The 27,855-nt window shown below is 49.2% G+C and overlaps 1 protein-coding gene across 1 annotated transcript; it reads left to right on the top strand.

The window, feature by feature from the left end:
- The first annotated feature begins 532 nt into the window (after nucleotides 1-532).
- On the top strand, nucleotides 533-27,855 carry ttll3 (tubulin tyrosine ligase-like family, member 3). Its single transcript, XM_056273495.1, has 14 exons — nucleotides 533-1,044; nucleotides 1,535-1,627; nucleotides 7,991-8,062; nucleotides 8,149-8,252; nucleotides 8,379-8,547; nucleotides 20,260-20,315; nucleotides 20,462-20,590; nucleotides 20,706-20,820; nucleotides 21,346-21,465; nucleotides 21,844-22,036; nucleotides 22,990-23,138; nucleotides 24,630-24,873; nucleotides 26,261-26,696; nucleotides 26,854-27,855. Exons 1-14 carry the CDS (start codon nucleotides 981-983, stop codon nucleotides 27,634-27,636), a joined length of 2,727 nt encoding a protein of 908 aa, XP_056129470.1. The 5' UTR covers nucleotides 533-980; the 3' UTR covers nucleotides 27,637-27,855.

Raw genomic sequence — 27,855 nt, 5'->3', positions numbered from 1 at the left:
CAAGACGCAGCGAGCGTCGCTCTCAGCCAATCAGGAGGCAGAGGACAGCGGGCGGCCCGAATAACACCACAGTCCAGTCAGGGTAGTCTACAGTCTCCCGTCAGAGTCCAGACTCGCGGTTCTGCTGCTAGCGGAGAGCCTGCTGCACCCATGATGCAAAGTTGTATGTCAGTTCTCCCCCTCAACCCTTCGCTTTGACAGCATAGGCTGCTGCACCGCATGGGGGGGGGGGTCTGTGCAGTTGATTTCAGGGTGCTGTGGCGGAGAGCTGAGACCAAACCTCCTGTTCCGCGTCACTTCGCTTCTCCAAACAGAGACTACTGATCTGCAACTCGCCGCGAGGAACAGCGAGGCGCGATAAGCACACCGCCAGGTACGCTGTCGTCAAGCAGACCGAGACTTGAACGCCCGACTCTTCCTCGGCGCGCGGTCTCCACCTTGCGGACGGCGGGTGAGCGCCTCTGCACAAGTACTCGGGATTTATTGAGTTTTTACTATCGCGATGCAGCTCGTGAACTCGTGGACTCGGGACATGGCTGCGATGGCGTCGGCGTGCCGCGGGCGTACTTTAAATCAGCTGGCCAGATGTGACTCGCGGGTGTGTGTAATGCAGCCTATAGCATCATCATCATCATCATCATCATCATCATTACATGTATATATGCTGCAGCGTATCTACTGGACAGACGTTGTCTTGAACCCGGATTTGTGTTCAGTGTCATCCGAGACCCAATATAATGTTTTGATCAAGGTACACGTGGCAGTCTGGTCATTGCTAAACACCCCAGAAGGCCAGCCCACCAGCTGAACACACCAGATCTACCCCAGGAGCCCAGCCCACCAGCTAAACACACCAGATCTACCCCAGGAGGCCAGCCAACCAGCTGAACACACCAAATCTGCCCCAGGAGGCCAGCCCACCAGCTAAACACACCAGATCTGCCCCAGGAGGCCAGCCCACCAGCTGGACTGGTCTTCTGATGACACAGCAGCAAGTTAGACCGCCTGGGAAAGCACCGGACCCGTTTGGCTCAGCTGATAAATGTGAGTAACAGGAAGCCCTTACCCAATACATAGCAACATAAATATCAACGTAAATATCAACATAAACATCAGCATAGATATGGGTGCGTTGTCTGGTGCGTAATAACCGCTACGCCGCTACGACTGACAGCGTCATAGGTTGTTGAACGCACGAGCAGAGGCGGGAGATGTTTGCTCGTTGACCTGCGTGGTGTTGCGCGTCTGCTGGCTGCGGTTGTCATGGGGATGGGAAACAGTGTGCGGAAGCGTAGCGGGGGCGGGGCTGAGCATGGAGAGAGGGTCAATCACCGGGCGACCAGAGGCAGCGGGGCGGGGCGACCGAGTCAGGGGTCGTCGTATGCACAGCTATCCCGCCATGAAGGAGAGAGCAGGATGTGTTTCTATCGTCACACGTTGTCAACCATTTGCATCGCGCTCGTTTTAATTGACTGAGTGCTGGCCGGCTGCTGAAGATGCTGTGTTTCATCTTGATGCTGGCCGGCTGCTGAAGATGCTGTGTTGGGATGTGTTGCGGCGGGACTGTCCGGGACGGATGAGTGGAAGAGAGGGGCAGCGGGGACGCCACGGTCAGTGTTAGTCAGAGGTATGTATCCCACACATGGTTCTGCAAAAGGACGATATGTGCACGCTGGGTTGAGATTTGACCATATCGTGCTCGGGTTCGTCAGGAACATGCTCGCGTGAGTGCGCGTGCGCGGGGACGTGTCCGAGTGAAGCCAGAGACAGCTCTCACTCGGCTAGGCTGTCTCCACATTCAGCAGGACGTTTAACCCAGTTTACATCCCCCCTCAGAGGAGAGACAGACAGTTTACATCCCTCCTCAGAGGAGAGACAGACAGTTTACATCCCCCCTCAGAGGAGAGACAGACAGTTTACATCCCTCCTCAGAGGAGAGACAGACTGTTTACATCCCCCCTCAGAGGAGAGACAGGCAGTTTACATCCCTCCTCAGAGGAGAGACAGACAGTTTACATCCCTCCTCAGAGGAGAGACAGACCGTTTACATCCCTCCTCAGAGGAGAGACAGACAGTTTACATCCCCCCTCAGAGGAGAGACAGGCAGTTTACATCCCTCCTCAGAGGAGAGACAGACAGTTTACATCCCTCCTCAGAGGAGAGACAGACCGTTTACATCCCTCCTCAGAGGAGAGACAGACAGTTTACATCCCCCCTCAGAGGAGAGACAGGCAGTTTACATCCCCAGAGAAGAGACAGTTTACATCCCTCCTCAGAGGAGAGACAGACAGTTTACATCCCTCCTCAGAGGAGAGACAAGCAGTACAGGTGCGGCTGTGTGTAATGATATTTATAGACACGCCGTGTGTACTGCTCAGCTTGTACAGGGAGGGGGTGTATGTGTTTGTAGCCTGACTGCTCCTCACATCATGTGCACCAAGTCTCTCATAGACCAGCCTTTAATCTGGAACACTAGACGAGAGAAAAGGGGGTTTTAACCTGCTCCAAAGGTTTGTTTTCACCTTAGACTGTCAATATTATCTATCGATCGATCGATCTGTCTGTCTGTCTGTCTGTCTGTCTGTCTGTCTGTCTGTCTGTCTACCTATCCGTCTGTGTCTGTCTGCCTATCTATCTATCTATCTATCTATCTATCTATCTATCTATCTATCTATCTATCTATCTATCTATCTCTCTCTCTCTCTCTCTCTCTCTCTCTCTCTCTCTCTCTCTCTCTCTCTCTCTCTCTCTCTCTCTCTCTCTCTCTCTCTCTATCTGTCTATCTATCTGTCTGTCTGTCTGTCTGTCTGGCCAGACAGCAGTGGTGAGATGGAAGGGTGAGAACACAGAAGCTTTTCCAGTAGAGAAGGGTGTATTTTAACTTCTGGGGGTGATTCTGGATTGCTGGTTCATATAGAACAGAGTAAGTATCATCTTTCTTGCTTAACAAGTTGCTTCTAGTCTTATTCCAGCTGCTTGAGTATTAGTCCTTTTGTCTATACATCTGCTGCTGGTTCCTGGTGGGATCTTATTCTAGCTATAGCTGTCTTATTCTATTTACTTACTTGTCTTATTTACTTATTCTAGCTGTAGCTGTTTTTCACCTAGTGTGCCCTTAAATATTTCTTGTTGCCTAGCTGTTTTGACTTAGTTATCCTTTCAGCTTATAAATATATTCCTTGGTAACTTGCTGTTTGCAGTTTTAATAGTATTGCGTGAGGTTTGAGAGTTTTACATAAGTGACCAGTTTCTGGGCAATAGGCCTCTTTTCAGTGTACCTCTTTGGCCAATTGGGTGTTAAGTGGCCAGGGTGTGGCCTGTAATCATGGCAGACAATTAGCAATCAGTGTTCTTTAAATCACTGCTGCTACTTCCAAGCCTCAGGCAAACAAGCCTATTGAACGAAGGCTAGAGTAAACAAACGCAAGCGTGACTTTTTCAAGCCAAGACTTCGTCAAGCATGGACTACTCTTTTTAGATCCGGTCAGTCATCTATATTTTGTGGACCTAGTATAGACTATGTGTTTCCTTCACATTCCTGTCCTTTCCTCTTCCCGGGGCTGGCATAGACATTGGGTCACTCCTAGGCGCTGTGACTCTACCAATCTCATCTATCCCACTCTCTCCACTCACGTTGAGCAAGTGGTGACGGAGGGCTCTGGAATTGCCAGTCTGCAGTGCCGAAAGCTGAGTTTATCTAAGGCTATGCATCCTTGCTCTCCCTCAACTTTCTTGCTCTAACTGAGACCTGGATCATGCCAGAAAACACTACCACACCCGCAGCTCTGTCTGATGTGTACTCTTTTTCTCACACTCCCAGAGCTGGGAGGCGGGGTGGTGGTACTGGCCTGCTGATCTCCCTGAAATGGAAATACTCTCTTGTTTCCATTCCACAATTTTCTCCACCCTCTTTTGAATTTCATGCTGTTACTGTCTCTTATCCAGTCAAACTCATGATCGTGGTTGTGTACCGCCCACCAGGCCCCTTTGGTGGGTTTCTGGAGGAGCCTGACACACTTGTCTCGCACTTCCCTGTTGATGACTCTGCACTTATCCTTCTCGGTGACTTCAACATCCACACTAACAAGCTAGATCCTCTTCTCTTTCCTCTCCTCCTTTGACCTTCACCTCTCACCCTCTCCTCCTACCCACAAGGCCGGCAACCAGCTGGACCTTATCTTTACTAGACACTGTCCTATTTCCAATCTCTCTGTTACTCCCCTCCAGCTCTCTGACCATTATTTCATGTCCTACTCTCTCTCCCTCTCTTCACCCCCCTCAACCCCTTCCCCTACCTACATGGTTTCCACCCGTAGACACCTCCGCTCTCTCTCCACCACTGATCTTTCTTCCTCTGTTACCTCTATCCTCCCTACACCTGAATCTTTCTCTCTCCTACCCCCTGACACTGCTACTGATCTTCTTCTCTCTACCCTCTCCTTTTCTCTGGACAATCTCTGTCCACTCACCTCCAGGCCTGCACGCCGAACTCCACCTGCCCCTTGGCTGACCGACTCAGTACGTGCTGACAGACGGAGCCTGAGAGTGGCAGAGCGCAAATGGAGAAAAGGCAAACTCCCAGAGGACCTTCTCAACTTCCAGTCTCTTCTTTCCACTTTCTCCTCCTCCCTTTCTGCTGCTAAGGCTGCCTTCTATCGCTCCAAAATGCTATCCTCTGCCTCTAATCCTAAGAAACTATTTGAAACCTTCTCTAGACTTCTTCAACCCCCACCTCTTCCTCCTACTTCCTCCCTTCTCCCTGATGACTTCGCTAACTTCTTTGACAAGAAGGTAAATGACATCAGATCCTCCTTTTCTCACCACCCGGTTAGTGCTGCTTGCACTATCCCACCCTCTGCACCCGCCTTCACCTCTCCACGTCCCACCCTATCCCACCTCACTCCCCTCTCCTCCGACGAGGTTCTAAACCTCATCACATCCAGTCGCCCCACCACATGCTCCCCTCCCCTCTTCTTCAGTCTATAGCACCTGAGCTCCTTCCCTATCTAACCCACCTCATCAACACCTCCCTCCAGGCAGGATGCTTTCCATCTGCCTTCAAGACTGCTAGAGTCACCCCCCTTCTCAAGAAACCATCACTTAACCCCTCTGATGTCAAAAACTACAGACCAGTTTCCCTTCTACTCTTTCTATCCAAAACTTTCGAACGTGCTGTCTTTAACCAACTTTCGTTGTACCTCCACCAGAACAACCTCCTGGACCCCAACCAGTCTGGGTTCAGGGTGGGTCACTCCACAGAGACGGCCCTCCTTGCAGTGACAGAATCGCTGCACTCTGCGAGAGTAAACTCTCTCTCCTCTGTCCTGATACTCCTGGACCTGTCAGCTGCGTTCGACACAGTGAACCACCAGTTCCTCCTCTCTACCCTCGAGGGGCTGGGTGTCACAGGCTCTGCACTCTCAATGTTTGCAACCTACCTGACGGGTCGCTCCTACCAGGTGACATGGAGGGGATCTGTGTCGGAGCCTCGCAGACTGACTACAGGCGTTCCACAGGGTTCGGTTCTGGGTCCTCTCCTTTTCTCCCTGTACACAACATCCCTGGGTTCCGTTATTCGCTCGCTTGACTTCTCTTACCATTGTTATGCCGATGACACCCAGCTGATCTTGTCCTTTCCACCCTCTGACAAACAAGTAGAGACACGCACTGCTGCGTGCTTGACTGACATCTCGGAGTGGATGGCGAGACACCACCTGAAGCTCAATCTGAACAAGACAGAGCTGATGTTCCTCCTGGGGAAAGGTTGCCCGCACCGAGACCTGGCCATCACCATTGACAACACCGTGGTGACACCAAATCGGACTGTGAGGAATCTGGGTGTGATCCTGGACGACCAACTATCGTTTGCTGACAACGTTGCATCGGTTGCTCGCTCCTGCAGATTTCTCCTCTATAACATCAGGAGGATTCGCCCATTCCTCACCGACGAGATGGCACAGGTGCTCATCCAGGCTCTGGTCATCTCCCAACTGGACTACGGCAACTTCTTCCTTGCTGGCGCCCCGGTGTCAGCCATCAGACCTCTGGAGCTTGTTCAGAAAGCTGCAGTTTGTGTGGTGTTCAACCGCCCTAAGTTCTCCCACACAACTCCCATTCTCATGTCCCTACACTGGCTCCCAGTAGCTGCTCACATCTAGTTTAAGACTCTGGTGCTAGCCTACAGGGCAGTGAAAGGAACAGCGCCTTCCTACCTCCAGGCCATGGTCAAGCCCTACACCCCCGCCCGACCACTTTGCTCTGCTGCCTCGGGACGCCTGGTTGCCCCGTCGCTCAGAGGCCCTTGCTGCCGATCGACCCGGTCACGGCTCTTTTCTGTCCTGGCCCCACAGTGGTGGAATGAACTCCCCATTGATGTCAGGACAGCGGAATCGCTGCCCATCTTTCGGCGCAGTTTGTAAACTCAGCTCTTTAAGAACTACTACCCTGTTACTTGTTCTTAGCACTTATTGTATTCACTCATTAAAAAAAAAATCCTTCTTGCACTTTACACGGGTTTTGATCTTAGATGCTTGTTTAGATGCACTTATGACCTCTGATAACTAGTAGTTCTCCTGATTTCCTACGTTAAATGCACTTATTGTAAGTCGCTTTGGATAAAAGCATCGGCTAAATGACTGTAATGTAATGTAATGTGTACGACAAGGTTGCACTGCATCACCACGCGTATTCACACTAGATACAGAATGAGTGACGCGTGAGGGAGCTATACATGAATATGGAGCGAGCATAGGCGGTTATAAGATAAGCAGTCTTAGGTTTGCAGATGACATGGTACTAGCAGCTGATAGACAGCAAGACCCAAACGAAATGTCAAGCCGAGGAAATGAGGCAGGTAAAAAGAGACTGCTCAGTTTGAATGTGAAAAAGACAGCGTGCATGAAAGTGGGTGAAGCAGATTTCGCATCTCAGTAGATGGACCAGATGTAGAACACCTAGAGAGCGTCAAATACTTGGGTTCAGTTAAGAAACATGACGGTGATGAACAGATGACATAAAAATCAGAATCACCCTAGCAAAGAAAAGACTGATGGAGATGGTACCCACATGGAGAGATAGGGGAATAAGAAAAGAAGTGAAAGTCAGTCTACTTGAAGCACTCGTCTGGCCAGTGTTGTCATACGGAGCTGAAAGTTGGACATCGAAGAAAGAGATGGTAAACAGGGTGGAGGCTGCAGAGATGTGGCTTTATCGTAGGATGCTTCCAATACGTTGGATGGAGAAACGAACGAATGCGAGAATCCGTAATGAATTAGGAACAAAAAGAGGACTAATGGCACATATAATGAAAAGAAAGCTATTATACTTTGGGCATACCTGTCGTCCAGGGGGAAATAAATTAACCAAGACAGCGATTTGGGGAACTACACCAGCAAAGTGCAAGAGAGACCGACCAAAAAGGCAGTATCATGATGATGTCATAGAATGGCTTAGTCTGAAAATATCGGAGGCAACAAGATCAGCTCAGGACAGAGAGAACTGGAGGAGACCTGTTTGGCAAGCATGTCCTCCTGATGGTGCTGGCAATCTGAGGAGGCCTTGAAGAACAAGATCTATCTATCTATCTATCTATCTATCTATCTATCTATCTATCTATCTATCTATCTATCTATCTATCTATCTATCTATCTATCTATCTATCTATCTATCTGTCTGTCTGTCTACCTATCTCCGTCTGGCTGTCTGTCTGACTGTCTGTTCATAAGACAATGAATCATATCCAGTCCTCCAGACAGGGATGATGACGTACTGACACAAGACAAACAGAAATATTAAATATTCCAACATTCAGTTCCTGGTCTTGTTGCAGATTGACTTGACACAAACCAGTTTTTCCGTCAGCATTTTATTGTGTGTAATTCCTCACTTGGTGTGATCACTACAATGATGTTGTGATGTTGTCGTGGCTACAGTGACTGCTGAGAGAATTATGCTTATAATAATTAAACCAGTTCTCTGCTGCTGTGATCAGAGAGCCGAAAACATCCTTCTGACCAGCCAGGAGGGAGTCAACTGCATGAGAGCAGCATGCAACACATACCACGTGAGAACCCCCCCCCACACACACACACACACACATACACACACCTTTGAAGAGTTTCACCTGACAGTCAGCATTATGCTCCATAGTGCCCCCAGTGGATGGGAGGCTACATCGCAGAGGGCTCACCCTGCCAGTGATCAACCCAGACAAACTGAGAACAGCCAAGGCCCTGGTGGAGAAAGCTGTAAAGGTGAATACAAACAGAGCACAGAGTTAATCATGACACATGTGACACATTGATCCACCCCTCCTGGGGGTAAACTTTATATTTGGTCTTTCTGACACCATCAACCCTTGCTAACCCCTCGTACCTCAGCTGCAGAAGGTGTTTACGGTGCAGGGACCATATCCAGTCATCCGTTCTGCCTTGCGGGCCAGAGGGTGGATTGAGCGTTGTTTGCCCCGAGCCGCCCAGCGGGTATCTAATTGTCATGGTGAAGAGGAGGAGGATGGCCATGATGGGGATGACAGCGCTCAGGTCACAGGTGAGACAAGTTGCTGATAATCACAAAGGTCTATGAATTCAGTCAGTCATTTCATTTTGATTTCATTCATACCTGCATCCTAACGTTATCTCGACCGTACTATATGAGGTAGAGGTCATTGTGTCTGTTGGACTGGCTAAAAAGTTGTCAAGCCCTCGTAGTTCTGACGGAAGATTTTTCGTTTCCCCCAGTCCACAGCAGTGCAACACAAAGATGAACACACATCCAAAAACTACAACAACGCATATATCTAAACTAACACAATATATCTAAACTAAACAACAACAAAAAATCACTGTCAAGGAGAACGAACACCAGCCAGGATGACTGTCAGAACTGCCGGTCTGCATGGGCTAGCAGTTAGCTTAGCCTGCCCCGCTTCTGCATCTTGTCAGACTGCCCGCGGTGTTTGCTCCTCGGGTGCAGCTCCAGGCAGGGCCGTGGTCCTTGGGCCCACAGGATGCAACAGACCAAGCTCCCTCATCCGATCCAACGCCAGCTGTCCCTGCCAGACACCCTCGACACACCTCCCCGCACTCCACACGACGACACTAAAAACACAGTCAAGGCTAGGCGAGGCCACCGCCAGACTGCCCTCGGTGTTATCGGAACCGCCGGTCTGCATGGGCTAGCAGTTAGCTTAGCCTGCCCCGCTTCCGCGTCCTGTCAGACCGCCCTCGGTGTTTCCTCTTCGGGCACAGCTCCAGGCAGGGCCGTGGTCCCTGGGCCCGCAGGACGCAGCAGACCAAGCTGTCCCAGCCAATCCAGCGCCAGCTCTCCCAGCCATCAAGCGAAGACAAACTTAGACACAGGTGTGGACAGACACTGCATGGACGGTACTGGGTGAGCCCACTGCAAACGTGAATTTACGCCGCCATCTTCCCACACCGGAAGTGAAATAACACAAGAGATATAATATGACCCCTGGGGAGTGCAAGTAGGGTGTTAAATATGAAATCAAAACATTAAATACTAATGGTACATTGTCGTACTGTGAAAAATTGGATGTCACCAAATTTCCTGCTTTTAAATTCAGATAAAGCTGGGATGCTGGTCATTGGCCCTGCGAGACACAGACACCAATTTGATCATGTAACGATAACAATCGACAACTCTGTGATTTCGCAAACTGTGGCAGCCAAAAATCTTGGTGTTACGTTTGATCCCAGCCTTTCCTCTGATAAGCAAATTAAAGAAATCACCAAGACTACCTTTTTTCCACTTACGTAACATAGCTAGAATTCAGTCTTTCCTGTCCATGGCTGATGCAGAGACTCTAATACATGCATTTGTTTCATCCAGACTTGATCACTGTAATGTTCTGTTCTCAGGCCTGCCACATTCTAGTACTAAAAGTCTTCAGATGTTTCAGAATGCTACAGCTAGAATCCTAACTAAATCTAAAAAATTTGACCATATCACACCAATTCTTGCCTCCCTTCATTGGCTTCCTATCCATGTTACATCAGAATACAAGCTGCTTCTGCTGACCTATAAAATCCTTAATGGGCTTGCCCCATCTTACCTGTCTGATCTCCTTAAACCGTACAGTCCATCTCGAGCTCTTTGCTCTCAAAATACAGGGCTCCTGTGTGCACCCAAAGTTAAAAAGAAGTCAGCTGGTCGCAGGGCCTTTTCCTATCGGGCCCCCGTTCTTATGGAATAACCTGCCTGCTGCCATCAGACAATCAGAGTCTGTTGAGTCCTTTCAATCCAAATTTAAAACTCATCTTTTTGCCTTAGTTTACATATACGTGGTGTAACGGGGGCAGTCCTATGCTGTTCTATGCTGGTCAGCCTGCTGCATGCCCGTCACTCTCATCAGTAGCTCTGCGTTGTGTTCTAGTTGTGTGGGGCCCCAGGTGTTGTGGGGGGCCCTCAGTCTCTCATCATCATCATCATGATCAAGGAAGGAGCGGGGACACACAGGACTCTATTTGGCCCACCTTGCCATTTATTTTGGATTCAAACCCTTCGACAACCGTCCAGTCCTCCAGCGGGAGCGGTGTTTCTTACGGACGTGGGGGTCGAAGTTCAACCACTGCCCGGACTCCACTCGTGTGCGTTGGAAGGAGAAACCGTCCACGGGACTCCGATGTAAGAAAGGATAAACAAGTATTTTATCCCACAGCTTGCAGTATCTTCTTACAGGGATACTCAAGGTTAAGTTCTCCTCAACCAGCAAAACTGTCCCACGGTAAGAAACACGTGTGTCTCGGCTCGATTGCTGCTTGAGACTCCTCCCACAAAACAAAAATGGCCTCTCCCGCGTTCCCTCTTCCGTGTACCCACAAGACCTCTCTCTTAAAGCGACAGTACACGTATATGACGGTCGTTGTAAAACATACATAAAAGTAAATAATGACATAAAATAAAATGTAGTAAACACAAATAACAGCACACAGACAGGATTTGGTGATATTTCATACCCAAACAAAATAAAATAAAAACATTAATTTTAACCTCGTTACATTCACCCCTCCTGAAATTCACCAACATCCTGACAGCAGGATAAAAAGAGAAAGAGGAAAGGAAAAGCCCATCACTGACTACTGGCACAAGTGAAAAGAAGGACCTAGTCCTCCAGTCAACTTAGGAGCTACCTCGGTTACGAGGTTCAGAAAATAATGAGGTTGATCAAGTCTCAGTATTCCCCTAGATCAATGTGACGCCTGATACGCCACACCATGCACTTGGCCCAAAACAACCCTGTCTGATAGACACCTAATAACTCACATTAAACTAGTTTGAATGACTCCAACCTCCATCAAAGTTCAAACCCTCACACTCCGTAGAAATGGCATCTGAGCCATAGATTCTATTAACCTGTTCACTGACCTCACCACCCTCCCTGTGCGTGTCCTAACTCGACCATCGCTCTCTACTTGTGTGCGTGAGACAGTGCGAGCTGCAACATCTGTATCGAGTGAGGGTGGTGCCCCTGTGTGCGAATCAGTGTGAGATATAACACCTACATCGAGTGAGTGTGATGCCTCTATGTGTGGTGCATGTGTGTTGTGTGGTGCGTGTGTGTTGGGTGGAGACTGAGCAGTGGCCCCCACAGGACTGACTACCAGACTAGACGGAATGAACTCTTCCGCTTCTGCCCACTCAGATCTAGGTGAGTCTCCAAGTGATGAGTCTGCTAGCCCCACTGCATCCCCTGAGACCGTCAGGCCATCTGCACTGTCCTCCTCATCGGACTCTGCGCAGTCAAACAACTGACTGGTTGTACTGGACTCCTCACCCTGATCTAACTCAGGAAGGGGCAAGAAGTTGACCTCCAACAAACGGTTCCTGTGCACCACCCTGGTGTGCCCCTCTGCATCCTGAATCTTGTAGACGTGGATATTGGGGTTGACACCGACAACCGTGTACACTCCGTTCTCCCATTTGTCAGCCAACTTTCTCTTCCCTCGCTCACTCTGGTTCGCAACCAAAACACGATCCCCGACAGACAGGACAGTGCCCTTGGCATGTCTGTTGTACTGTCGCGCCTGATGCTGTTGCTCAGCCGTGGAGTGCTTCTGAGCGATCTCCATTGCACTCCTTAGACAGGAAAGCAGAGACTGAGCATAAGAGTCATAATCAACAACGTGAGGGTCATGCAAAACCTGCCTGAACATAACATCCACCGGCAGTCTTGGGACACGCCCATACATCAGGAAGAAAGGCGCGTAACCCGTGGTCTCGTGAACAGTGGCATTGTACGCGAGCGTGAGAGAATGGATCTGCTGAGGCCACTGTTGCTTCTGCTGAAGCGGAAGGGAACGGAGCATATTCCCCATCGTGCGATTAAAACGCTCTGTCCCGCCATTACCCATAGGATGGTAGGCCGTCGTGTGGGACTTCGCTACACCCGCCAACTTGAGAAGCTCTGCAATCAGGTTACTCTCAAAGTTTGTGCCCTGGTCAGAATGTATTCTCTCTGGAAACCCGTAAACACAGAATACATGATCCCAGAGTTTCTTGGCGACCTGCTTCGCTGTCTGATTGGTGCAGGGGAACGCGTGAGCAAGCTTAGTGAAGTGGTCAGTAACCACTAAGACATCGACTGACCGCTGCTTACTGTCCTCAGCGGACCAGAAATCCATACACACAAGCTGCATCGGTGCGGAAGTTTTAATGCTCTCCAGGGGCGCGCAAGCAGCTGGCTCTGGGGTCTTCCCAAACACACATCTCCGACAGCATCTGACATATGCTCTGATATCCCTCTCCATGTCAGGCCAATAAAAACGCTGCCTTGCAAGAGAGAGAGTACGGTCCTGGCCCTGATGACCAGCGTGATCGTGGATGCCAGACAGTGCCTTGTCTTTCAGACTCAGAGGTAAAACATACTGAGACCTCCTCTGCTTGGACACTGGGTCCTTTGTCACCCTGTACAAGACACCATCATTGACTTCCAACTTCTCCCACTGTTTCAACAGCCTGAGGACCTTCTGGTCAGCACCATGCCTCTCACGTCTCGATGGCCGCTTCCGAACAGCGACAAAGGGCAACACCTTGGAGATGCAGGGGTCCTGCTCTTGACTCAACCTGAGCTCCTCGGTGGATAACATTGGCAGTGTATCCTGACCACCCGACAGATGCTGAACGTGCTGGACCAAACTGAGTGCTGTGAATACTGATGCATCAGGCCAGTCACATTTGGCTTGACAAAAAGCCCTGACCTCAGCTGCATCACAAGCAAACCCAGATCGCGCACTACTCACTGTTTGGGACTGGCAACTGAGTCTGAAAACATCCTGCACAGAGTCCCCCTCAACCCCGTCGGCTTCCTGAACAAGGGCCGGGTAGGGCTCCCTAAGTAGCCTCTGACTGACGGGCTTGGAAAAAGGGTCGCGACTCAAGGCATCCGCCACCACGTTTTTCTTCCCTGGCAGGTGTTTGAGATCGAAAGTGTAAGACGCCAACTTAGACACCCAGCGGATCTCACACGCGTCAAGCTTCGGCTTCGTTAGGAGATAAGTCAGCGGATTATTATCTGTCCAAACGGTGAAGCTTTGACCCTTCAGCCAGTGGCTGAACTTTTCACAAACACTCCACTTCAGCGCCATGAACTCCAGTCTATGAGCTGGATACTTCCGCTGTGAGGCACTGAGGGACTTGCTTGCAAAACCAACAGGTCTGGCCTTGGACTCTCCTCGGGGCACTTGAGACAGCACCGCGCCGAGTCCGTCCAAAGACGCATCGACCGACAAAATGAAAGGCACCTCAAAGTCTGGATGGGCAAGCACCACACACTCCAGTAACATCGTCTTCAACAGATCAAATGCTTCCCCACATTCCACCGTCCAGTCTGCGGAGGTAAGCTTACGGAAGCTGCCATGGGGCTTCTTATCCTTAGCTGACCTCCCCCTCCTCTTTTGTCCAGCTGTAAGGGCGAACAGGGGCTTAGCCACGGAGGAGCAGTTCGGGAGGAAATGCTGGTAGTAAAATACCATACCAAGGAAAGATTTGATCCTACGAACAGAAGGCGTGCACCCATCACCTTCCATGAGATCCTGCACTGTCATGTTGGAGATGACCTCTACTTTGGAGGGATCGACAGACACACCTCCGCCATCAACCACGTGGCCCAAAAACCGCACCCGCTTCTGCAGCAGATGACACTTTTTCGGAGCCAGTTTCAAGTTGTTCTCCCTCAACCTCTGAAACACAGTGCGGAGCCTCGACAGAGCCTCAACCTCTGACGGCGCGAAGACAAGAAGATCATCAAGATAGCACAAAAGCTTCGTGAAGTTCAGATCCCCAAAGATCCCAATCATCATTCTCATGAAGGCTGCAGGGCTATTACAAAGGCCCTGTGGCATGCGATTGTATTCATGCAACCCAAGGGGAGTCGTGAAAGCAGTGTACTTCTTGTCATCTTCATGCATTGGGATGTTGAAGAAGCCAGAGGTGAGGTCCATCGTACTAAAGAGGCAGTTACCACCCAGCACGGCAAGACAGTCCGACTGGTGTGGCAAGGGATGAGCGTCTTTCAAGGTCCGAGCATTCAGCCATCTGAAATCAGTGCAGATCCGAAGCCCGCCATCCTTCTTCCACACCATAACCAGCGGTGAAACGTATGCGCTCGAGGACTTCCGGATAATCCCTTTCTCCTCCATATCAGTGAGAACCTGTCTCAACTTCTGATAGTGGGCTGGGGGAACCCTCCTGTAGGGCAAGCGAAAGGGGCGCTCATCCACCAGATGGATGCGATGTGTGTATCCTGTGACCTCGCCACAGTCCAGAGAGTCCCTGGAGAAGATGTCATGGTACTCGGTGAGCAGCTGAGTGAGCTGGGACTTGCATGCCTCACTAACCTGACAGGAGCTGAGGTCAATGTCACTGAGTCCGAGCTCTGACAAACTCCTAGCCGGCTGGACAGGGGGACAGGCACTATCTGTGGCGTTGGACTCATGCCTCCCTGCAACTGATTGCAGTCCCTGGAAAACATTAAAGTCCTCAATCGCCAAGCATGGAAACACATCAGCCAACTTGCAGTTCCTTTTCAGTGTGATGGCTTTGTCAGATGGATTGACAACAGTCATGGGTACCCACCTATCACCCCAGAGCGGTGTGACAAGTCGACCTACGAGGACACTGCGTGGCATGGCCTTGGAGTCTGTCGGCTCCACAACAACAGTGCTTCCAGCTGACATAGGCACCTTAGCAGGAAGTCTGCCCCAGACTAAGTGCTCGTGCCTCGGTAAGAGTGTCACGGCCTGGGTGAGCTTAACAGTACCTATCTTCTCAGGAACTGCACCACCCCTCCAGCGCTCTACATTCGTGAACATGGACAAGAACTGTTCAACGTCAGGACTAGACGGATGTTCCTGTCCGGACGCGATGTCCCAGTACTCAGTACCACTCTTGAGTACATGGGCCACATGTTTAATGACGTTTGTGCCGACTATCAGATCATCATGCTGACCGGGCACGACCAGAGTGGGTATGACAAAGGAAACACCATAAAGCTGCATGTTGAGGTCATAAAAACCATCAGGCCTAGTCTCCAGACCACCGCAGCCAATCAAGACAATGTTCTCTTCAGGCTGCTGCTTCTCAGGTAAAACACCCCCAGAGCGGAGCTTCTCTACTGCATTTTCACTGATACTGCATGACATAGAGCCAGTATCCAACATGCCATTAAGCTGCACACTCTGGTTGACAAGAACAGGAGCATAGAACAAGTCACTGAAAGCCTGAATCCTCTGTGTCGCCTGAATGACCATACGCGAACCCTGAGGTGCTTTGGCACACTTGTCTTCATACAAGTGAGCCAGGTCGGAGACATCAGTGAGGGATACATCTACTTTACCCACACCATCCCTCTCTAGGTGTGGGTTTAGTAGTTTAACGGACGAGACTGACGACCAGCTCTTCCACCAGGCTGAGAACGGAGCTGGTTGGGCGGCTGAGGGTGAGGACAGTCCCTCTTCCAATGACCAGGAGACAAACAGTTTATACATCGGTTCTCCCGGCTGCAGTGGGAAAATGTGGAGTGATCCGGAGACTTACAAATCCTGCACAACCTCTGTGGTGCGTCTGGCACCCGCCCTACGGCGTTAGCTGGCGGTTGAGTCAGCGTCGGTGTCCGGACTGCAGCGCTAACTGGAACCTGAGTCTGCATTGTGACCAAACGGTCTAGCAAGCTCACCAAACTCCTCATATAGTCATCACCGCCAGAGACAGGTGTGGGAGACGGTGCGGGAGACGGTGTAGGAGACCTTGCAAAAAATGGTATAGGAGATGACGCATGAGCCGGAACGGGAGATGGCACCACCGGCACGGTCGTGTTCAAGTCGGGAGCCATGTCGACTACAGGGACATGAACCTGTGAATGGAACCTACGCTCTACAGCGCCTGCTTCACGTTGTCCACCTGCAGCAACACGGGACTTCCTCTCCAGCATGTGCTCATCAAGCCTCTCCTGGATCTCGCTAGCAGACCATTTCCCTGCGGACTTGAACTTAAAAACATTGGCAAGAGACTGATCTGGACAGTGTTTGATAAACATCATGCTTACCTCGTGGCTTGGCTCTTCAATACTACGGCCCTGCCACTTCAAGCATTCGTCAGCCACCTCCACTGTCTTATTAAGCCTAATCCAATACTCCATAGCGTCCTCACCTGGCTTGGGCAGCGTACTGTAAAAGTCCGCCAGGGGCATGCTCGAGTATGTGAAGTCACTAAAGTGTTGCTTCAGTACATCAAAAATAATGTGGGGGTTCGCTATGTGGTCGACAGATGTGTTGCGCAGCTTTATCCTCACCACGTCCCTTGCTTTCCCCATAAGCTTAGCTAGAATCTCATGTGACTGCTCATTAACTGGAATGGCTCGCTTCCTCAAATACAAAGTCATAAGGCTCTCCCACTCATGAACTGTAAACTTATCAGAGCTATCGCCCCTGAAAATAGGAGGCTCCCTAGCGTCTGTTTGCATTACTACTCTAACACTAGGAGCTGTCTCCAAACGCTGTTCAGCAGACCTAGCACTGTCTGTGTGTGTGTTTCTAAGCACTTGTGTTTCCTGCAGCTTAGCAGTGATTGACTCTCCTATCTTCTCTGCTAACCGAGTAATGAGCATGGCTAACTCACCCACTGGCTGCTCGCTGTTACCTAGCACAGCCCCTTCGCTGATACCTGGCCTGGCCCGTTCTACGTAGCGTGTGGAGGTGAACTGAGGAGTGCCAAATGTGGTCGGGTCTCTAGGTCCTGGTGCTCTGGTGTCTGGTTCCCCGCCCTCTAAGAGCTGCCCGAAACTCCTACCTACACCTAGCCGTAAACCCCCACCCACATCTAACTGGTACCCCCTCTCCATAGCACACTGGCGATCCAAAAGATCCTGACCAGCAATGTTACCCCCACCTACGTACGAACCACCCTCCTCCATGTTCCTACCTCTAACACTCAGATAAAATAAAAAATAAAATAAAAAAGTGAAAAGCTCAATTCATTTAAATAATTGAATCTAGAAATCACTAAGAGATTGAAACAATCACACACAATCAACAAATTCACCAATAGATTATTCACATATGCACATATCCAGTAGTTTAGATCAATAGAGTCCTTCAATCACATCAACATTAACCTTTTTTTCCTTTTTTTTTTCGTGTGTTTTTCTTCCTTCAGTATATACAAATGTCCTGTTCACAAGCCCAGTCCATGGTAACCACAGCTATGACTGTCCAGTGTCCACACAGCTCAACTCCAGTCCACTGTAACATGAGTGTACAGTCTGTAGAAATACCTGAGGACGTCTGGGGCTTGATGACGACAGCAGCCTCCTGCGGCGAGCAACTGATGTCACTCTCAGGATCCAGGAGGGTCACGGCACCAATGTAACGGGGGCAGTCCTATGCTGTTCTATGCTGGTCAGCCTGCTGCATGCCCGTCACTCTCATCAGTAGCTCTGCGTTGTGTTCTAGTTGTGTGGGGCCCCAGGTGTTGTGGGGGGCCCTCAGTCTCTCATCATCATCATCATGATCAAGGAAGGAGCGGGGACACACAGGACTCTATTTGGCCCACCTTGCCATTTATTTTGGATTCAAACCCTTCGACAACCGTCCAGTCCTCCAGCGGGAGCGGTGTTTCTTACGGACGTGGGGGTCGAAGTTCAACCACTGCCCGGACTCCACTCGTGTGCGTTGGAAGGAGAAACCGTCCACGGGACTCCGATGTAAGAAAGGATAAACAAGTATTTTATCCCACAGCTTGCAGTATCTTCTTACAGGGATACTCAAGGTTAAGTTCTCCTCAACCAGCAAAACTGTCCCACGGTAAGAAACACGTGTGTCTCGGCTCGATTGCTGCTTGAGACTCCTCCCACAAAACAAAAATGGCCTCTCCCGCGTTCCCTCTTCCGTGTACCCACAAGACCTCTCTCTTAAAGCGACAGTACACGTATATGACGGTCGTTGTAAAACATACATAAAAGTAAATAATGACATAAAATAAAATGTAGTAAACACAAATAACAGCACACAGACAGGATTTGGTGATATTTCATACCCAAACAAAATAAAATAAAAACATTAATTTTAACCTCGTTACAGTGGCTTTGAGTGCTTCACAACCTGTACTGCATGGTGGGTTGGTTTCTGTCTCGATGAATTTACCAACCACTGTTCTGCCAACGAGATTATAGCATATAGATTACAGAGTATACGTAGATTACAGAGTATAGATTACAGTGTATAGATTACAGAGTATAGATTACAGCGTATAAATTACAGCGTATAGATTATTGACTATTGCAAACTGTTCTCTTCTCTCATGTGTCTTTTATCTCTCTCTGAATGATGTCTTCTCCTTCCTCCTTTTCTGTATGTGAATGGTGTGATGCGAGTCTCCCCCGTGTGCATGTGTAGTCTGTCCTCCTGTCAGGTCTACATGGTGATGCTGGTCGCGTGGCTCAGGTCCTAGGCTGTTCCGGTGGCGTCTGGACACTGCTTGGCATCCTGCTCATCATATTCTTCATGAATTTTATAATTCCATTATAATTGGGTTATCATCTTTCAGTGTTGTATTGTGTAAAGTGTATAAACACAACATCATTGCACGTTGTGCATCCTGGGAGAGAGATCCTCCTCTGTTGCTCTCCCTGAGGTTTCTTCCTGTTTTTTCTCCCTGTTAAAGGTTTTTTAGGGAGTTGCTCCTTATCCGATGTGAGGGTCTAAGGACAGGATGTTGTGTTGCTGTAAAGCTCCCTGAGGCACATTTGTAATTTGTGATATTGGGCTATACAAATAAAATTGACTTGACTTGGCTTCAGAATAGGTGAGATAAAAGCCGACAGGGCCGTGCAAAATTCCACTCCTGCAATATCAAAATAATATTGCTGCATAATTCTACAGTTTTCCATGCTGCGACTTCTGCAGATGTGCTGTGATTTTGTCTGAGGCGCAGCAAAAGATGTTTTGATGGAGCTGCTGGTAAATGAAGGTCAGGTGTGCATGTAACTGCAGTATTTAGTAGCTTGGTGTACAACTGTCAGATGATAAATTGTACACCGCAAAACATCTACCAGCAGATGTCACAACAGAAAGACCCCTACCCAGCTACACACATGCCCACACACACAGACTCATAGACACATTTAAACACATGCACAAACTAACATACACAAACGCACACACATATGCATACCATACTATGTGTGTGACACATATGGTACGCCATGGCGGCGCAAATTCACGTTTGCGCCGGCCTCACCCAGTACCGTCCATGCAGTGTCTTTGTCCACGTCTGCGTCTAAGTTTGTGTCTTCGTTTGATGGCTGGGAGAGCTGGCGTTGGATCGGCTGGGAGAGCTTGGTCTGCTGCGCCCTGTGGGCCCAGGGTCCACGGCCCTGCCTGGAGCTGTGCCTGAAGAGGGCGGTCTGACAGAATGCGGAAGCGGGCAGGCTAAGCTAACTGCTAGCCCATGCAGACCGGCAGTTCCAACAGTCATGCTGGCATTCGCCCTCTAGGACAGTGACTTTTTTGTTGTCATTGATATATTGGCTATATGTGTTTTGTGATTTTAGTAGGGGTTTTGGTGTAGTTTGGATATGTGTTCTTGTAGTTCGGATGTGTGTTTTTGTCTTTGTGTTGCACTGCTGTGGGCTGGGGGAAACCATGTTTAGTTTCATTTCAGGTGCGCAGGTGCATGAAATGAAACGACAAATAAATATTCCTGATTCCTCATACACACGTGCACAACTCTTTTGTCATCTTACAGACGGGGTTGAGGATGGAGTGAAAGAGGAGGACCTCAATGACCTGTACGACCTCATGGTAGGTCAATATTCAGGGGAACCCAGCAGCTTCGCTCAGACCTCTTGCAAGATATGAAAACCAACGAGTGAGGTTGAAATCGTCCTCTCATTGTGTAAGGTCGTGATTTAACTGGCTCACTGACTTCTTGCCTTTTCTTCATGTAGTCCCGCATGGTCCGTAATGAAACAACCTTCTTCTACTGGACGACACGCAGGGACTCCATAGACTGTCGCTCCTTACGGAAGGACCAAATGACCAATCACTACGCAAATGTTGGCACCTTCACCACTAAGGTCGGGCGACAGGGTTTCGCTGTCTACGCAGTCAAACTGCACGCTGTTGAATTCTTACCCTGAGCCAGGCAAACTTGTCGGTCAGTCATTCTTGCTATTTTTCACTTTCTTTAAGGTTGGGCTATGTGTGAACCTAAGGAACCTTCAGTGGTTCGACACAGCAGACCCAGACACCTTCTTCCCTCGATGCTACAAGCTCGGGGCACAAGATGAGAAGCATGCCTTCATAGGTTTCCTCAAAATTATGACTTATCAACCATGGTTTTGTTATAGGTGGCACGGTGGTGCAGTGGTTAGCGCGGTCGCCTCACAGCAAGAAGGTCCTGGGTTTGAGCCCCGGGGTAGTCAAACCTTGGTGGGTCGTCCCGGGTCATCTTCTGTGTGGAGTTTGCATGTTCTCCCTGTGTCTGCGTGGGTTTCCTCCGGGGGCTCCGGTTTCCTCCCACAGTCCAAAGACATGTAGGTCAGGTGAATCGGTCGTACTAAATTGTCCCTAGGTGTGAATGTGTGTGTGTATGTCGGCCCTGTGATGGACTGGCGGCCTGTCCAGGGTGTCTCCCCGCCTGCTGCCCAATGACTGCTGGGATAGGCTGCACCATCCCCACGACCCTGAGAGCAGGATAACCGGTTTGGGTAATGGATGGATAATGGATCGATGGATGGATTTTGTTACTGGCAAATGATTAATTTGTCCACATCCACTCTCACACATGTGTTTACTCCTTGTTCCTCTTGCTCTCTCTGTCTGTCTGAAGAGGACTTCAGGAGGACGGCCTGCACCAGCCTGCTGCAGTACGTGGCTGAGACAAGATGTTATGACATCGGAGAGGCAGAGGAACCCAAGGTTGAGGACAAAGTCGCTGCCAGACGTGACGGTAACACCTTAATGACACATAAATAATGCATGTATGTCTACAGATACCCACCAAGTCTGGGATAAGAGCACGATAACGAGGATGCTCTGTGGCGTGTACCCATGGAGCGTTACCTACTGAACTAACCAGTATCACACGAGGCTGTTTTTGGTGGAAACTTGAACCAAACTGACCACAAAGAATGCGGTGACGCAGTCTGGATATTTTTCCAAAGTGCTGTAATCAACTCTTGAACTCAAGAACTTGAATTCATGAACTCAGGAGTTCATGACCTCCTGAGGGCTCGTGACAGCGTGTTTGAGTCGTCTGGTTTCACGTGAAGATGAACTCCTGAGGGCTCGTGACAGCGTGTTTGAGTCGTCTGGTTTCTCTTCACAGGTCAGACGAGACGGAGGAAACACGCTGAATGCCGATCTGTTGGTCCGGTAATGATTGACAGAGCTCTGCACGTATGCCAGGAGTTTCTCAGCAGACTTGAACACAGTGACATTGACGTATCCATGGAAACGCCCCCCGCCCTCACAGAGCAGCAGTGGGCGGAGTTTCTGCAGGACTACGGACTGGTTGTGCAGTAAGTACGTGTTCTTTTAAACTCGCTGGTTTGCTGGAATGATTCGTGGACGTGTTAAAACTTAAGACAACACAAATGTGAATCATTATGTTGTATGTACATAATTCATTCCAAGTCATGCTCGGTGATATGGAAAATATCGTTGATTAGGATAAATATCGCAAATTTGACACGATATCGATTTGCATACTACACAAAATACCATATCTAATAATGTAAAGTATAATGTGAAACCAAAACTAGTATGCAAATAATACTCCCTCAAATACTTCATACCTCCTTTTGTGAGAAATTTTAAGTTAGAAATTCCCGAGCGTCTGGATAATGTAGCGGTCTATTCCGTTGCCTACAAACACGGGGATCGCCGGCTCGAATCCCTGTATTACCTCCGGCTTGGTCGGGCATCCCGAGAGACACAGTCGGCCGTGTCTGCGAGTGGGGAGCCGGATGTGGGTATGTGTCCTGGTGCCTGTTTTTTTTGGGGGGGGGGGGGACTGGAAGGAATAGCGTGATCCTCCCACATGCTACGTCCCCCTGGTGAAACTCCTCACTGTCAGGTGAAAAGAAGCAGCTGATGACTCCACATGTATGGGAGGAGGCATGTGGTAGTCTGCAGCCCTCCCCGGATCGGCAGAGGGGGTGGAGCAGCAACTGGGAAGGCTCGGAAGAGTGGGGTAATTGACAAAATTTCCCCTTTTTCTCCAATTTTAATTGTACAATTGGAGAAAAAGGGGGAAAAAACAAAGAAACACACAAACAAACAAAAATTTGAGATTCTCATTACAATCAATATAGACTACAAAGTTGTGTATCCCAATATGTGTCACGGTATGGCAATATCCAAATTTCTTTGCAATACAATACTATTGACAGATGATAAATGGTAATGTTGACTTATTGCCCAGCCCTTAATCCCAAGTCCAGTGACAGCTTGTTAAAACACTTGTGTGTAGTCAAGGTGGGCTGATCAGAGGTGGTGGTGTCTTTGTGGAGCGCTGCCAGGCCATGTTAACCAGACTACAGAAGGTTTGCCCACAGCTGGATACAGATGGCCTACACAACATCTGGATAATCAAACCAGGGGCCAAGTCAAGGGGGAGGGGTAAGGCTTCCTTTCTCAGCAACATATCAAGTAGATACTGTTGTTGTCTCTACAACCCTTTAACCTATCATCAAGGAATTTCTTGATGATTGTTTTTATCTCCTGCCCCTCATAGCTGCACAAGATTCCAATATAATACTACAACTACTACTACTACTACTACTACTACTACTACTACTACTTTTGGCTGCTCCCGTTAGGGGGCGCCACAACAGATCATCAATTTCCATTTCTTCCTGTCCTCTGCATCTTCCTCTGTCACACCAGCCACCTGCATGTCCTCCCTCACCACATCCACAAACCTCCTCTTTGGCCTTCCTCTTCCCTGGCAGCTCCATATTCAGCATCCTTCTCCCAGTATACCCAGCATCTCTCCTCCACACATGTCCAAACCATCTCAATCTTGTCTCTCTTGCTTTGTCTCCAAACCATCCAACCTGAGCTGTCCCTCTAATATACTCGTTCCTAATCCTGTCCATCTTCATCACTCCCAATGAAAATCTTATCATCTTCAACTCTGCCACCTCCAGCTCCGCCTCCTGTCTTTTCATCAGTGCCACTGTCTCCAGACCATATAACATAGCTGGTCTCACAACCATCTTGTAAACCTTCCCTTTAACTCTTGCTGGTACCCTTCTGTCGCAAATCACTCCTGACACTCTTCTCCACCCACTCCACCCTGCCTGCACTCTCTTCTTCACCTCTCTTCTGCACTCCCCGTTACTTTGGACAGTTGACCCCAAGTATTTAAACTCATATGCCTTCGTCACCTCTACTCCTTGCATCCTCACCATTCCGCTGTCGTCCCTCTCATTCACGCATAGGTATTCCGTCTCGCTCTGACTGACTTTCATTCCTCTTCTCTCCAGTGCATACCTCCACCTCTCCAGGCTCTCCTCCACCTGCACCCTACTCTCACTACAGATCACAATGTCACCCGCAAACATCATAGTCCATGGAGACTCCTGCCTGATTTTGTCCATCAACCTGTCCATCACCATTGCAAACAAGATTACAAAACAAAACAAAACAAGATTCCCAAATATGACAAACAACATTTAGACCTTTTTTGCCCTTTTTCTCCTGTATGTAAGGATTGTGATGTGTATTACAACATGTTGACACAGCGATTTCTTCTGAACACATTCTTTCACAGTTAAAAGGAAAAGTAATTTGGAAAGGAAAAATGGGATTCTAATGCCAATTGTTAATTGTAAAGACACACTAGAATATCTTGTTTGGGGGGCCACAGTTAACATTTCTATTTCTGACAATAATTTCACCCTCCTGCATTTTCGAACCAGCTCAAGTCAAGTCAATTTTATTTGTATAGCCCAATATCACAAGTTATAAACTTCCCTCAAGTGGCTTTACATTAACACGACAACCTGTCCTTAGACCCTCACATCGGATAAGGAACAAGTCAAGACTGTATTGTTGATTTGTGTTGCTCAATTTCTTTCCTGCTTCACACTGTGCCCCCCCCCCCAGGTATAATGTGTATGAATGATCTAGATCATATCCTGACACTGGTGGACAGTGACCCGGCTCTGATAAAGGACAGTAAGTGGGTGGTGCAGAAGTATCTGGAACGTCCTTTACTGATCCACGACACCAAATTCGATCTGCGTCAGTGGTTCCTGGTCACCGACTGGAACCCGCTGACCATCTGGTTCTACAGAGAGTGCTACCTGCGCTTCTCCACTCAGCCCTATTCAACAAAAACCCTCGACAGGTCAGACACTGGGCCTCAGCATCAGAAATACAAGAACAGGCTTGAAGGACAATGCACAACAGTCCTGTTGGTAAACCACATCTTCTGGAGAGTGAAAATGCTTAAATCATTCTCCTACCCCACGTAAAGGCTAGAAAATAGGCTAGACATAGATACTGCACATACAATTTGATTATGCTGTAAAAAAAAGGCCCCGGGTTACGAACGAGCTCCGTTTCTGAGTCTGTTCTTAAGTCGAGTTTGTATCTTAGTCAGAACGGTTGCGTACAGTTCACATCCAGTATCAATTAGTCAAATGTTTGTCTTCGTATACAGTACATATTTTACCTAAAACATCATAAATATTGTAGCGAATTCGGGGGGCAGCCACAGGAGCCGCCGCGGCCGGGTCGCGAACCCGTATCGCCCGCACCGCGAGAGGCATCGCGGACCGCTCGACTAAAGGGTCAGACCCGTCAGCCAACGTGTCTACTTATCCATTCACGTTACATTACCCCCCTCCTTCGGGAAACTTTTCCCAGCGCTTAAGCATATCAGTTTCTTCACACCTCTGGGCGCAAGCGCTTCCTTACGGTCTCACCTTCCCACTTCTGACACCAATGTAGCGCATTCGGGGGGCTACCACGGGAACTGCCGCGGCCGGGACGCGAACCCGTATCGCCCGCACCGCAGGAGACAGCGCTGACCGCTCGACTAAAGGATCGGACCCGTCAGCCAGCGGCCAACGTGTCTACTTATCCATGCACGTTACAATATAATAACGCAGTAATAGTAATGGATGTAACTCAAGTACAATATCTCTAATTGAGAGAGAGGATGTATGTATAGGTATAAGGTTTCTTACGTTTCAAACGCCCCCTGCCACTGTCCTGGGAGCGGGTCGCCACCGGCGGAGGCCGTTTGACGCCGGAAATGAGAGCCCGCTCGGGGCTCAACTCCCCGGGTAAGTGGGGGGAAACCCGATGAGAGCGTTTCACCACTCTCTGGACACTTTATTATTTCCACTTTGGTTTCAGTCAGGATCGTTTTCCTTTGCTTTAAGTGAAAACACAACGCGCACAACGTTTACGCAATCCGACTCAAAATGGCGACGACGGCGTGACGTTGCTCTCCCTCGGGCCGACGAACCGCCTAAAACGCGCAGTGTTTTGAGCGTCCCACAGAGTAGTCGGTCCGTTCCTTAGTACGAACCACTGTGTGTAACTCGATTTAAAAAAAAAAGGCTTTATGGAGGTCGGTTCGTAAATTCGTAACCTGGGACTACCTGTATATCAGATGTTTAATATACGTATATTTACTCATGTTCAGATATATTTACATGTACATTTTAACACCTTTCTTTACTGTTCCACTTTAATGTCACCTTGTTTGATCCTTCATCTTTTAGCTCAGTCCACCTGTGTAATAATTCCATACAGAAGCACTTCCTGCCATCCCCAGACCGGCATCCAGGACTTCCGGAGGACAACATGTGGTCTTGCTCGGAGTTTAGGGCTTTCCTGCAGGAGCAGGGGCGAGGGGCGCAGTGGGGGGAGGTGGTAGTACCAGGTATGCAGCGGGCAGTGGTCCATGCCCTCCAGACAGCCCAGGACCTGGTGGAGGGACGCAAGGCCAGCTTTGAGCTGTACGGAGCAGACTTCATGTTGGGCAGAGATCTAAGACCCTGGCTTCTAGAGATCAATGCCAGCCCCACCATGGCATGTTCTACTGCCGTGACTTCCCGCCTCTGCCCTGCCGTGCAGCGTGACATGCTGAGGGTCGTGCTGGACCGCCAGGCTGACCCCAGTGCCTACACAGGAGGCTTCGAGCTCATCTACAAACAGGTTGGTACATCATTATTGAAAATGTGTGTACACATCAGACTATGCAATATTGTGAGACAACACAAATAGTATTTGTCCTTGAGGGCAACAGCAGAAAATTCAAATCCAATTCATTTCTTCTATGCTAGTCATGCATGTCATCCTATCACAAACTCAGGCTGCAGTTGAAGTTCCTCACTATGCGGGAGTGAACCTTTTGGTGGAGGGCGTCCCCATAAGACGCTCCAGATCAACACCTCATAGACGCCCCGTCATTGCTGACCAAATCGTCGCCAACCAGCACCCTTCAGATCAATCTCCTTTAGAGGAGGCTGAAAGGACAGATAAGTCATCCAGTCACAAGATATCTACAGCCTCAGTGTGTCACCGCTCAGAAAAAGAGAATCATTCTGATGGAAATAGAAATAAGAAGCTGCTGTCTGCAGCTCCTAAGAAGGAACGCGAGGGGAGAACAATGTGTTGTAAGAATCCTCGCTCCGGTCGCAGGTCATGCCAAAGTTTGGCTCCGGAGCAACGGCTGATGCTGCACACAGAGCCCCAGAGGAAAGCACGGCGCCTGGGTTTGAGGTTTAGCGGTATCGGGGTTCCTCTGGTCCCCATGATGCTAAACTGTCATTTTAGTCCACCTTGCAGAATGTCCGACTCTAAACCCCAACGTAATCCGGTGTTTGAACCACAGCGCTCAAGGCACCACCTCACTCAGACAACTTTGAAGGCCCAGTGTAGGGCTCCTACCCGAGGTCTTTCCCCACTCCATGGTCCCCTTCCTGCCCTGGAAGTCCACAGGCTACAACTGAACCCCTTGGCTGGAGCCATTGCTAGACGCTGTCCTAGCCACTCTTCTCCAGGCCTCACCAGGCATCAGTTTTTCCCCCAACCCCATAGGCAGACCATGGTGAAGAACAAAGGTGGTGGCACTTGGGAACATGATCACAAGTGATTTTGAGAGACAGCGAACATCATGCAGTCGGGTTGGGGTGGTAATGTGGAAGTGAGTCCATCTGCAATAATTATGTTTCAGTGTTTCCAGATTTTCTATTCTTATCATGACTATTTTTCACTCTGTCCTTGTCATGTAACAGGATGGACACCGTGGTCTTAATACATTAGAAGGAAAATTATTAAACATGCACTCTAGGAGCAGATGTTGCTAGAGACA

Source organism: Lampris incognitus, chromosome 2, assembly GCF_029633865.1.
Source record: "Lampris incognitus isolate fLamInc1 chromosome 2, fLamInc1.hap2, whole genome shotgun sequence".
In the NCBI taxonomy this organism is placed as follows: Eukaryota; Metazoa; Chordata; class Actinopteri; order Lampriformes; family Lampridae; genus Lampris; species Lampris incognitus.
This window is presented reverse-complemented; position numbering and strand designations above follow the sequence as displayed.

Excerpts from the sequence above, each read along its gene's own strand:
- ttll3 (XM_056273495.1), top strand. The coding sequence starts at position 981 with ATGACACAGCAGCAAGTTAGACCGCCTGGGAAAGCACCGGACCCGTTT. Across the intron at positions 20,591-20,705 it reads TTGGCACCTTCACCACTAAG|GTTGGGCTATGTGTGAACCT; the intron begins GTCGGGCGACAG and ends ACTTTCTTTAAG. Across the intron at positions 23,139-24,629 it reads GGCCAAGTCAAGGGGGAGGG|GTATAATGTGTATGAATGAT; the intron begins GTAAGGCTTCCT and ends CCCCCCCCCCAG.